Source organism: Hippocampus comes, unplaced genomic scaffold (assembly GCF_001891065.2).
Source record: "Hippocampus comes isolate QL1 unplaced genomic scaffold, H_comes_QL1_v1.1 scaffold92, whole genome shotgun sequence".
NCBI lineage: Eukaryota > Metazoa > Chordata > Actinopteri > Syngnathiformes > Syngnathidae > Hippocampus > Hippocampus comes.
This window is the reverse complement of record NW_017805379.1, coordinates 2612655-2623495: the sequence shown is the minus strand read 5'-3', so window position 1 is coordinate 2623495 and position 10841 is coordinate 2612655. Positions and strand designations below refer to the sequence as shown.

Sequence of the window (10841 nt, the reverse complement as noted above, 5' to 3'; positions counted from 1 at the left end):
CTGGACAGGAACAGGATGTCCAGTTTTAAAAAAAAAAAAAACAAAAAAAAAAACGTCTCACATTTTTAAAATTCCTTTTTTATTGTTCTTCTTTTTCAGTTGTGACATTTAATAAAACATCCCAGAAGATGTTTGTTCTGTATTGTTAAATGGAATTCAACACCCGAAAGAAGCTTGTGAACCGAAAAAGTACCTTTCTTCCCACAGATAATGAGCACATTTACATGGAACTGGATCAGAAACTGTCCAAGTACTGCCCCAAAGAATGGAAGAGGGAAGCCAGCAAGGTAACCTTGGCGAAACCTACACTGTATTCGCGATTACTGACTGAGCAGCGCACCAGGATGGCCGAGTGGTTAAGGCGTTGGACTTAAGATCCAATGGACAGTAGTCCTCGTGGGTTCAAACCCCACTCCTGGTATCCTTTGCCTATTTTCACTGCTCCACCTAAATTATGCGAGTGTGTAACATGTTTTAAAAACAGCACGTGGGGGTTTTTAGTGTGCAGTGCTTTCTCACTGTTGCGTCGCCTTAGGCACTTGTTCAAAGAAAAAAAGCTCCAAACGACATCAACTCGTCAGGTCCTTAACATCAAACGAGGCAGCAGACAAAGCAGAGCGTGTAAAGCAATAGGCTTGAAAATCAGGAAACCCAATCCAGTCCATTTAAAAAGTGACACATGTGTTCGAGCGTGAATGTACAATCATTTCATTCCAGACTTGAAAAGGATGAAATGGTTTCATTATCCATTTAAAAAAAAAAAAAAAAAAAAAAAAAAGATCAGATTTGTAATTGCCTTTAGATGTCACAAGATGGTGGTCGCCTGACGAAGCTCAGAGAATAATGGAGCGATGGTTCCTCCCCAAAAATCCGGGAATAGGAAATTTCGTCAATGTCGAACTGCAAATACGTACGGGAACATTGGAACTGGTCTGCATTGTCTTTTCTGAATCCCAATAATAATAAAAAAAAAATAATATAAAATGTTTAGTTTTTTGATCAATATTTTTCATTTAATTTTTTACAAAGATTTATTGCTAGTTGATTGTTTTTTCCAATTTCGTGTTACATTTTGATCTTTACTGTCGTCATTCTCAAAGTGCTCCCTCTGGTGGTATGTGAAAGAATCACTGAATGAAGCGATTAAAACCGTGCAGCATGTTTTTGTGGCTAAAATATACATTTATTTTCAAAACCCAGTACAGTAGAGCTCAGTTATATGCCAACTGTGTGACTGCATTATGATGTTGCGTCATTGTGGTTGGTGCTTAGAGAGCTACGCACTGTAGTTTTTGTGATGGCACTTGGTGAACCACTGCTGCATTTAGTTACTAAACTGAACTGCAATTGTAAAACTAACCCAGACTCCAATGCGCTGTTGTCAAGTACGTAAAAGGCTAAAAGGTAAAAGAAAATGTTTTTTTTTTTCATCTCCTTTCATCGTCTGTAGACAGTTCTTTATTGTCGGAGGTACTCTAGCACGGAGCCAGTCATGTGAATTTAAATGTGAAATTCATCCTTTTGAAAGAGAATAAACCTTGGTGCCTTCGACAGGGAATCGACCAGTTTGGCCCTCCGATGATCGTCCACTTCAGAGCTCAGTATTACGTGGAGAACGGCCGCTTGATCAGGCAAGTCCGGCCTTCTCTTCTCATTGCGTGAGCCAAGCAGCTCGCTAACATGCAATGCTACGTCTTGTGTTTTTAGTGACCGCGCCGCCAGATACTACTACTACTGGCACCTGAGGAAACAGGTGCTGCTCTCGCAGTGCATCCAGCGGGAGGAGGCCTACTTCCTGCTGGCTGCCTTCGCCCTGCAGGCCGACCTGGGCAACTTCAAACGGAACAAGCACTTTGGCAAATACTTTGAACCCGAAGCCTACTTCCCCCCTTGGGTGAGTGCGCCAAACAGGCATTGGCCCCTTTCCAACCACCCCCACCACACACACGCGCACAAACACACACATATGGCCTCTCGAGGCTTTTCCACAGTTTCTCAGACACGATTCATGCGACTCTCACCCCAGCAAAGTCTGATCGCGGGCGTCAGTTGTGGCTGTAGCAGTTCACGCACGAAGGTGGTTATTATGTGTTTATTTTGGTACCGTTCCTTCGATGAAGTGCACCGGCGGCTGTGTCTATCATTGACCACTTGTAGGGCAATTAGAATACCTTTTAACGAGAGGTGGTAGGCTATTTTCAGGGCTGTCGTGGGTCCTTCGAAAGTCTTTAAAAGTCACTGAATCCACAAATCGAACAACAAGGCCTTAATGCGAGTTAAATTCCCTTCAGCCAAAAACGTGGGCCAAGCATCATGTCACATTTTGATGAGCATTTCGAGGCGATGCCCATTCATTGCAGCGCTTCATTCATCGTGCTGTTCCACCACATTGGAGCACAATGATACAAAAAAAAAAAAAGTGGGCCAGCGAGTTTTATTTTTGTCGCTAGAAGTGGAACACAATTCTTGTGTGTGTTTTCTCGGGTCATGGAACCACACCCGTCTGATTGCTCCACACTTCCTGCAATCTGTCTCCTTATCGCAACTCCCAACAGGAAATGACAAACAAAAGCAAAACCTCAACATACGAATTACCCGAGGTCACATGTTGAAACCTGCCGCGGGCCCCCCTCGTCCCCTTTCGCTATCCCCATGTTGCGTAAATAAACACATCTTACGTCTCCCCGCCACATCCTCTCGCTCAGGTGATAGCCAAGCGCGGCCGCGACTACATCCTGAGACATATCCCCAACATGCACAAGGACCAGTTTGCCCTCACTGCCTCCGAGGCGCACCTCAAGTACATCAAGGAGTGCGCACAGCTTGATGACGTCACCGTCCATTATTACCGACTCTACAAGGTGAGCTGCCATCACACAGGGCAAAAAAAAAAGTCTCAAAGCTATGCCTGAAAAGACACAGGGGAGTCTGCCGTCTTGGTTTGAAACGGCCATCTTTGCCTGGTAGTGCACTCTGCATTTATATTTCACTCACCTTATTTAATTCACCCATAAAGCATAAAATCTGGGATGACTCGACCCACTAAAGAGTCTCAAGGCATACACAGTAAGTCTGCCTTTACTTTGAAGCGGCCGTTTTGGCTCGATTACCTCATAAGAATTTAGCAAAATCCATCCACAATCCAGAATCCATCACTGACATGGCAAGTTTGTTGTGAAATGGCCATTTCGGTTTCATGTTGCCCATTTCCTTTACTTGTACATTTTGTGCAATTGCTCCTGAATGAGAAACACGTATGCTAGACAGGTGGATGGCTGCATGGTCAAATATGAATCCTTTCTTTCTTTCCTTTTTTTTAATATATATATCTGCTGACGACATTATTTTGATTTAGGACAAGAAGGAAGTGGAGGCTTCGCTCACTTTGGGCCTGACTTTACGTGGGATTCAAATATTCCAGGTACAATCGTTCATTCGGGAAGGATTTGCCGCCTTCTGCATGTCCAACCGTTTAATCCCCAAGCAAAGCAGACAGCACCCCCACTCATCATCCCTCCTTTTCCGCAGAACGTCGGCTCCGTGAGGCAGCTTTTGTACGACTTCCCGTGGACCAACGTGGGGAAGCTCGTCTTCGTGGTGAGTCACACACGCCATCGCGTCATCTTAAACCTCTCCTGGCGAGGCTTCGTTTCTCTTTCACGCTTGTTGTGCCTCAGCCCTGTGTGAGGCCCCTGGAACGAATCGGGGATTTAGGAAGGCTTTTCCTGCCCACACACACACACACACACACACACACACACACACACACACACACACACACACACACACGCACACACTAGACCTACTTATAAAATGTGACACTATATGGACTGAAGTACACAGGCACACCTGCTTATCACTGATTTTATTCAGCACAAATCCTGGCTTCAATTGTTCACTTCCGACTTTGTTGGAACAGTTCAGGAAAGGCCATTTTTCCGTGCACAGTGCACAAAGCAACGCTCATAAGTACAATGGGATGAATTTGGAGTGGAAGAGCCTGTCAATCAAACACTTAAACTGTAAAAACAAAACATGTAGGACGGTTACAATTGAATATTTTTGGAATTGATTACGCTATCGACTATTACGGCGAAAGAATACTCGAGGAATCGGATGCATTTTCAGTCATGCCAAACTGACTTTGTTTGGCTGCAGTATCAACTTCTGTCAATAGAGGGTGCTAATAGGTTTTTGAAAATGCAAAGCGTTGTTTGCAAATCGTAGAATGGATGCTAGTAGACATTGCAAACATCTGATTGGCTGATGTACATGCTGCCGACAAACTCTCAATGCAAAACTTTTGTCAACCTCATTTGGCGGCTAACTTCTTCAACACGGTCAACGTTTTTGCGCCTCGATTTCCGACTTGCATTTGTTCTTTGATCACGCTCGAAACTCAAAACGTTTGTATCTCAAATCATCTTTCCCCTTTGAAACAAAAGGAAATTCCATTTATCTGTTCTTGCCCCCCCAGAAAAGACCAAAAAAAAAAACATGTTGAGAAGCCACTCTATTATCTTGCACAACATACAAACCAAAATTTGCTTCCTTGCCATAGATTGGTCAACAGAAAACCTTATTCCGTTTCCTCACTAGCCATTTTGCCGAAGAAGCATCATTCTCTGTGAGCGTCTCTCCCCGTGATTCAAATTCCATCGGCAGCATCCCCTAAAATAAATGTCCGCTTTTACACCTCTTTTGTTTTGTACTTTTGCATTTGACCCAGTTGCGCGGCGTCGACGAGACGCTCGGCTTCTGCATTTCCTCCACCGCCTCTCCCGAATATGAGTCCCGGCTCGGCGGCCGCACCCACGCCTTCGGCTCGTCATCCCGGCGCACCGCGCCGACCGCCGGGCGGAGGGACACGCGGGTCAATAAACACCAGATGTTGCGTTGGTTTGAGGGGGCGCTTGAGCAGCCTGATGCAAGAAGACAAAACAAAAGTCGTGTTTATACTTCCTCCATCATTATCGTCCTTGTGGATGTGGAAACCAGTTTATCTTCCTGACCCTGTGGTCGTGCTTTACATGTTGTTTGGTGAAAAGTGGGGCAGTAAAAATTAAGATTCCCCCCCGGCATAATGAATTGATAATTATTCGAATAATCTTGATTACGGCGCGCCAGTGCATCAGATGGAAACAGTGAAAGCATGAGCTTCTGATTTGGTTTAGAACACTGTAATTGTGTGACCGAGGCCTTCTAAGCTATCCAAAAATTCCAAATCAAAGGCCTTTGTTCACAAAAGCTGGTCAAGCCACCTTCGATCTAGTGAGGCATGTTGATGTCCTGCATGCCAACAGTTCTATGCACAGAATGTGTATATTGAAGGCGTATTTTTTTTTTTCTCAAAAATTAGGTCAAGATTTTACCACCTTAAGACATTTGAGGAATCGCAGAAGATTCAAATGTCCGTGGTTCACAAAAAGCTCATCACAAAAGCGTCACATGACGGAGCTCAGCAAACACGTGAGCTGTATTTATTTATTGGTCGTTATTTGAGCCCCAAGTGACTGTGACGTCATTTTCAGTTGACAGCAAGTGGCAAAAAGGCCACCAAGTCACAGCATTCTCTTTTAAAAGCCCAAAAAAAAGAGGACAGCTGCTCGTCAGCTGAGCTTCAGCCAAAAGTCGCCTGTTTTTTTTTTCCACGTGGCTCATCAAACTAATTGGGGAGAAATGATAACAGATGTCAACCTCTGATCGTGTTGTCTCTGGCCGAGCGACATGTTTCAAGAGCCGACGTGTTCCTCCTCTGAGGTTTTCATGTGCGTCTCGCTTTCACATTCCTGTTTCTTATGAACCGCACACTTGTTCTCAGGGGAAGAAATTTGAGATCCTCCCCGACGGGCTGCCCTCGGCCCGGAAGCTCATCTACTACACCGGGTGCCCGGTGCGTTCCCGCCACCTTCTGCAGCTGCTCAGCAACAGCCACCGACTCTACATGAACCTGCAGCCCGTCCTCAAACAGGTCCGCCGGTTGGAGGAACACGAAGGTCGGTCTGATAATCCAGCGAACCGTTTTCAATAGTCCACATTATTATTCCTTAATTCCAGTTTATTTGTCAGAATGGTTGGTTTAATCATATTGAATAATGGTATTGTCATTTGCCTTTTCTATAAGCAAAGGGCACAAAAAATTAATTGGAAATTGGATTTTTGTGAAAGAATTGGCAGATTGTATAACCGTACTGTCTAATTCAGCCCTTTTTGACGTCTGAACTTGAACAAAATTGTATCTTAAAACGCCATGTGCGTCTCACTTTTTTTGCATTAGTAACAGCCTTGGAAGAACAAGCTGATGGTGGTCAGCCGAAAGAGCCACAAAAAGGGAAAAAAAAATATCTGTGAATAATTAACGCCCTCCAAAAGGGGCTTGTAATTGCTTATAACTGCCACAAGAGGGTGGCATTTAAAGTTTTTTAGCAGATTGCATTCCATTTCCACACACAGACAAATAATAATTCGTAAAGGATCATCACCATGCATCAAGCATGCACACAACCATGAACCCATGTTACATAAACATCTAGTTGCAGTAATTCTAATTCTGTTACCTTCACATAAACTCATTGAGAAGCTTAGCTAGCGTACTAGCCTAAATGACATGGGAGCACACCACTGCAATTTGCATAATGTGTGTACGTGTGCTTTCAGAGAAGAAACAGTATCGCGAGTCCTACATAAGCGACGCTCTGGACCTGGACATGGACAACCTGGACAAGCGCTCACGAGCCAGCGGCAGCAGCGGCGGCAGCGTCTCCCGCCACAAGCGTCTGTCCCGCCACTCCACCGCCAGCCACGGCAGCTCGCACACGTCGGGCATCGAGGCGGATAGCTTCCGCGCTTCCCACCCGGCCCCCCACGGGCCCCTAAGGACATGCGGCTCGTCCACCACCAGCCACGGCAGCTCGCACACGTCTGGTGTGGAGAGCGGCGGCAAGGAGCGCATCCTGGATGACGACGGTATGGTTGTTGCGACAACTACCGTAAAAACGCCAAAAGTTGCACACTTTAAAATGAAGCTACTTAAAAATCCATCCATTTTCCCGATCCGCTTGTCCTCACAAGGGTCGCGGGGTGTGAGTAGAATAAAATGACTGTCAAAAACCCAAAGTCGCAAAGGTCGAAATGAAATTATCCCCCCACCCCCGAAGTTGCACAGGCTGAAATGAAACTCTTACATCCCTAAAGAGATTGAGATGCTGGTGGACGACCCCAAAGACTACGAGGAGCTGAGCGAAATGTCTCTGGACCAGGAGCTGTGCATCCACATCACTGAGGACATGTTGACCATGCCCTCCGATCACAACAACGGATTCTCCGGTAAAAACTCCGATTCTTAATCGACGGTGCGATCTTAAAGCTTATTCTGGAGAGCTAATGGCCTCGAATGTGGCGCCGGCAGGTCTCATCGTCAAAGATGTCAGCTCGTCCACGTCCAGCTCCTCCGAGACGGTCGTCAAGATGAGAGGACAAAGCATCGAGTCCCTCCCGCAGGTATCGTTACGTCTAGGCATGTGGTCAACGTGACAATGAATCCAATTGGAATTACGATTACGATTTTGTCTGACAAGATTGAACGAACCTGATTTTTGGCGACATTTACAATTCAAAATGAGGGCTTTGTCGCATATCTAATCAAACACGTTCTCAAAAAGTATTCATCCAACCACCAGGAGGCGAAAGAGTGCTTAACGTTTCATTAAGCTGCCCAAATAACAAGCAAGCGCACCTTGCGGCGGGAGGAGAAAGTCCCTCGGTTGGCCGATGAGAGCGAGTCCCGTCGAGAGAAGAAAGCACTGCAAAAAGCGGAGATGAGGGGCATCGCCGTGAAGAGCGAGTGCCTCAAAATACTTTTTTTGCGTTTTTCATTTTGCCTCGTTGAATTTGGCACAGAAAACCTGTTTGTTGAAAAGTAGCGCAATAAAAATACATCGATTTTCCTTAACAGTGAATAATTGTGATGAATAATCGTGAACACCATCTTGATCAAAACAATCCTGAGGAGTAATTTTGGCTATAATTGGGTTCGGGTGGTCTTTTAGACATACACTTTATAGAGACCCAAACAATAATGACGTGGTGAACTGTATTGTTTCCATTGTGGTGTGGAAGATGCCAGTCATGCGGATTCAAAGACCGAAATGGCGATGTGCGAAAATAAGCAACGATTGCATCGTAGGCAACAATGCGCCAGACGAGAGCGTCATGTGTGACGCTTCGCACCGACTCAAATGGCTGACGTTTGTGTCTTCCCGCCGGCAGACGTCGACGTGCAGGAAGCCTCCGTCGTCCAGCGACCGCCACAGCCAGTCGCTGGACGACGTCCGCTTGTACCAGAAGGACTGCCTTCAGTGGGCCGAGCTGTGCCAGGACACGGCGCACAGCTACACCTTTGGATGCGCCCAGGAGCTGAGCGATGGCGGCGGAAACGGCGGGGCCTACCAGGGCCTGGCAGACCAGTGCGCCGGAATCAAGAGAACCAGCAAGTACTTCTCTCTGGACCTCACCAGTGACGACGTGCCCGAGTTTGTGGTGTGAGGAGCTCCTTTTATTGTTTATAATCAACACGGTGGAATGCAAAAGGGATCGCAGAATACTTAATTGTCGCGCTAACAACCAAAGACCTGCGGAGATGGACGCTTTGGACGCCTCTTGACAGGAAGTGGCAGCTTGCCAAACGCACCGCGCCGCCCGACGTGCCTTCATCCAAGACGCCCAAAACAATCGCCGCCGCCATTTGCGGCTCTCTCTCCACTATTTTAAACTTACCTGGCGCCGTTTCGAGCTTGCTCTAACGCCAAAGGAAGCTTGTTGGTGCCCTTTCGATCTTGCGCAGTGTCATTTTAAACGTACTCTCTCACTCTGCTGTTTCGAGCTGATTCACTTCCCGTTTTAAGCAGCGCCGTTTTAAGATCACTCTGTTGCATTTTAAGTTTACGCCGCACTGTTTTAAGTGGACTGAGTGCCAATTTAAGTTTACTGGGCACCGTTTTAAGTGGGGCCCGACCAATGAATCGGCCGGCCGATTTAATCAGACGATATTAGTTCTTTTTAAAAAAATGGCCAAAATAGAACAAATAAATAAAATAATAAAAGGCAACATGTTGTAAAGCAGTCACATGCGGTGCCTGTAATTCGTATCGTTATTGTTGAAAGTTTTTAAGGGACCAAAAAAATATTTTATTCATTATACTTTTTCTCATTAATCGGCCAGTTAATCAGAATTTTATTCTACCAAATATCAAAATCGGTATCAGCCTTAAAAAAAAAAAAAAAAAATAAAAATTGGTTGTGCCCTATTTTTAAAATTACTTGGCAACATTTTAAGGCACCGTTTTGAGATGATTCGGCACTGTTTCACGTCTACTCTGCACCATTTAAACCTCTGTGCTCTGTGCCAATCTAAGCTCCTTTGCCCTTTGGAGATTGTGCGGTGCTAGTTGAATCTACTCTGCCCCCCTTTTCACCTTCCTCTGCACTTGGCACCAGCTTAAGTTCACTCTGTATAGTTTCAAGATCACTCTGCAAAGTTTGAAGTTATTACGCTGAACCGTTGAAAATGTGCTCTGCGCCGTTTTGAAGCTCACTCGGCATGATTGCGCTTCCTCTTTTAATCTCGGACGTTTTGAGCGTACCCGGTGTAGATTTAAGCTTGTGCCGTGCCAACTGCAGCTGGCTCACTGTAAATTGGAGTTTGATACTTCACCACATCAGTTGACCTTAAAGGTGTTGCCTTTCATTCAGTATTACAAGAAAACATACAGAAACGTGACAGTATTTCGTACGTCAGAGCTTCTATTTTTGGGCAATCTCAGCTTGAAAGGAGACATATACTGTACCCCCCACATAATATCCTACAGTTTCCAGGTGTCTAACATGTCTCTGATGTGCTTTAGTCAAAATGCCCTGAGGATCAACAATTACTTTAAAAAATATATATTACAAATTATTTTATAAAGATGAAACAAAAAAGCAAAGGAACATTTAACCGCACCCGTCTTTGTACCATAGCTATACAAAAACGTGCAGACGGGACGAAAAAGTAGTCGGTCAACACGCAGCTTGCTCAGCTTTAATTGTGCTTTTTTTTTCTACACTGCAGTACCTGAACATGTTTTTGTTTTGTTTTGTTTGTTTCACGATCTACAGGTATATTTCTAACAGGTTGTTTATTTCTACATGTTAAAGGTTGACAAATGTCCTATTTTACAGACAGACACTTCTTACATCATGATTGAGGTACACAGCCATAAAAAAAAACCCCAAAAAACAAAAACCCATTGCTTTTGTAAGAGTCCCTTTTATGTCTCTTAAGTTGTCCTTTCTGTGAAAGGATCTATCTCCCTTCAGGAAAAAAAAATATATATCTAATTTTTTTTTGGGTCAAGTTGTAGCTAAAACAAAGTAGTTTTTTTTATTGTTACTATGAAGTCTGGTCTGTGTGCCTTTTTGGTACTAACGCCTTCAATATCCTATTAAAAAGGTACATTTATTTGCCAAATGTCTGCTATCATGTGATGACTTTGTCCAAGTGTGAAGACATTGTGTTCTGAAATATTTTTTAGAACACAAAATTAATCAGTGTTTGTTTTGGAATGTTCTTGATCGCTTATTGGCAGTACAGCATATCCCTGCTTATTCAAGAATTGGGGGTTGCATTTTTTTTTAATGCCGTTATAATGCCTGTCAATTATGCACAAATGTTCACAAAATCGCAAAAAAAGCAAGCTAAATTCAATGTCACTGAAATAAAATCATATGAAACTATTTTAAATAAGTGACATTTACGCTAACTATAATTTTCACTTTTATTTCAAATGCATTGACTCTATATA

The 10841-nt window shown here is 44.4% G+C and overlaps 1 protein-coding gene and 1 non-coding gene across 3 annotated transcripts in view; both read left to right on the top strand.

Annotated features, from left to right (window-relative positions):
* The window catches only part of frmd6 (FERM domain containing 6), a 20996-nt gene extending 10489 nt beyond the window's left edge, over nucleotides 1-10507 (top strand). For both annotated transcript variants that reach the window (XM_019872383.1, XM_019872384.1), the window contains 11 exons: nucleotides 208-287; nucleotides 1555-1631; nucleotides 1708-1894; nucleotides 2706-2861; nucleotides 3356-3421; nucleotides 3529-3597; nucleotides 5822-5996; nucleotides 6658-6966; nucleotides 7195-7326; nucleotides 7409-7500; nucleotides 8269-10507. In XM_019872383.1, coding sequence (XP_019727942.1) covers nucleotides 208-287; nucleotides 1555-1631; nucleotides 1708-1894; nucleotides 2706-2861; nucleotides 3356-3421; nucleotides 3529-3597; nucleotides 5822-5996; nucleotides 6658-6966; nucleotides 7195-7326; nucleotides 7409-7500; nucleotides 8269-8544 — 1619 coding nt within the window. In that variant the 3' untranslated portion in view covers nucleotides 8545-10507. The remainder of the gene's footprint in view (nucleotides 1-207; nucleotides 288-1554; nucleotides 1632-1707; nucleotides 1895-2705; nucleotides 2862-3355; nucleotides 3422-3528; nucleotides 3598-5821; nucleotides 5997-6657; nucleotides 6967-7194; nucleotides 7327-7408; nucleotides 7501-8268) is intronic.
* trnal-uaa (transfer RNA leucine (anticodon UAA)) lies at nucleotides 339-421 on the top strand. The gene has a single exon. It is a non-coding gene; the product is annotated as a tRNA-Leu (tRNA).
* Nucleotides 10508-10841: the final 334 nt, after the last annotated feature.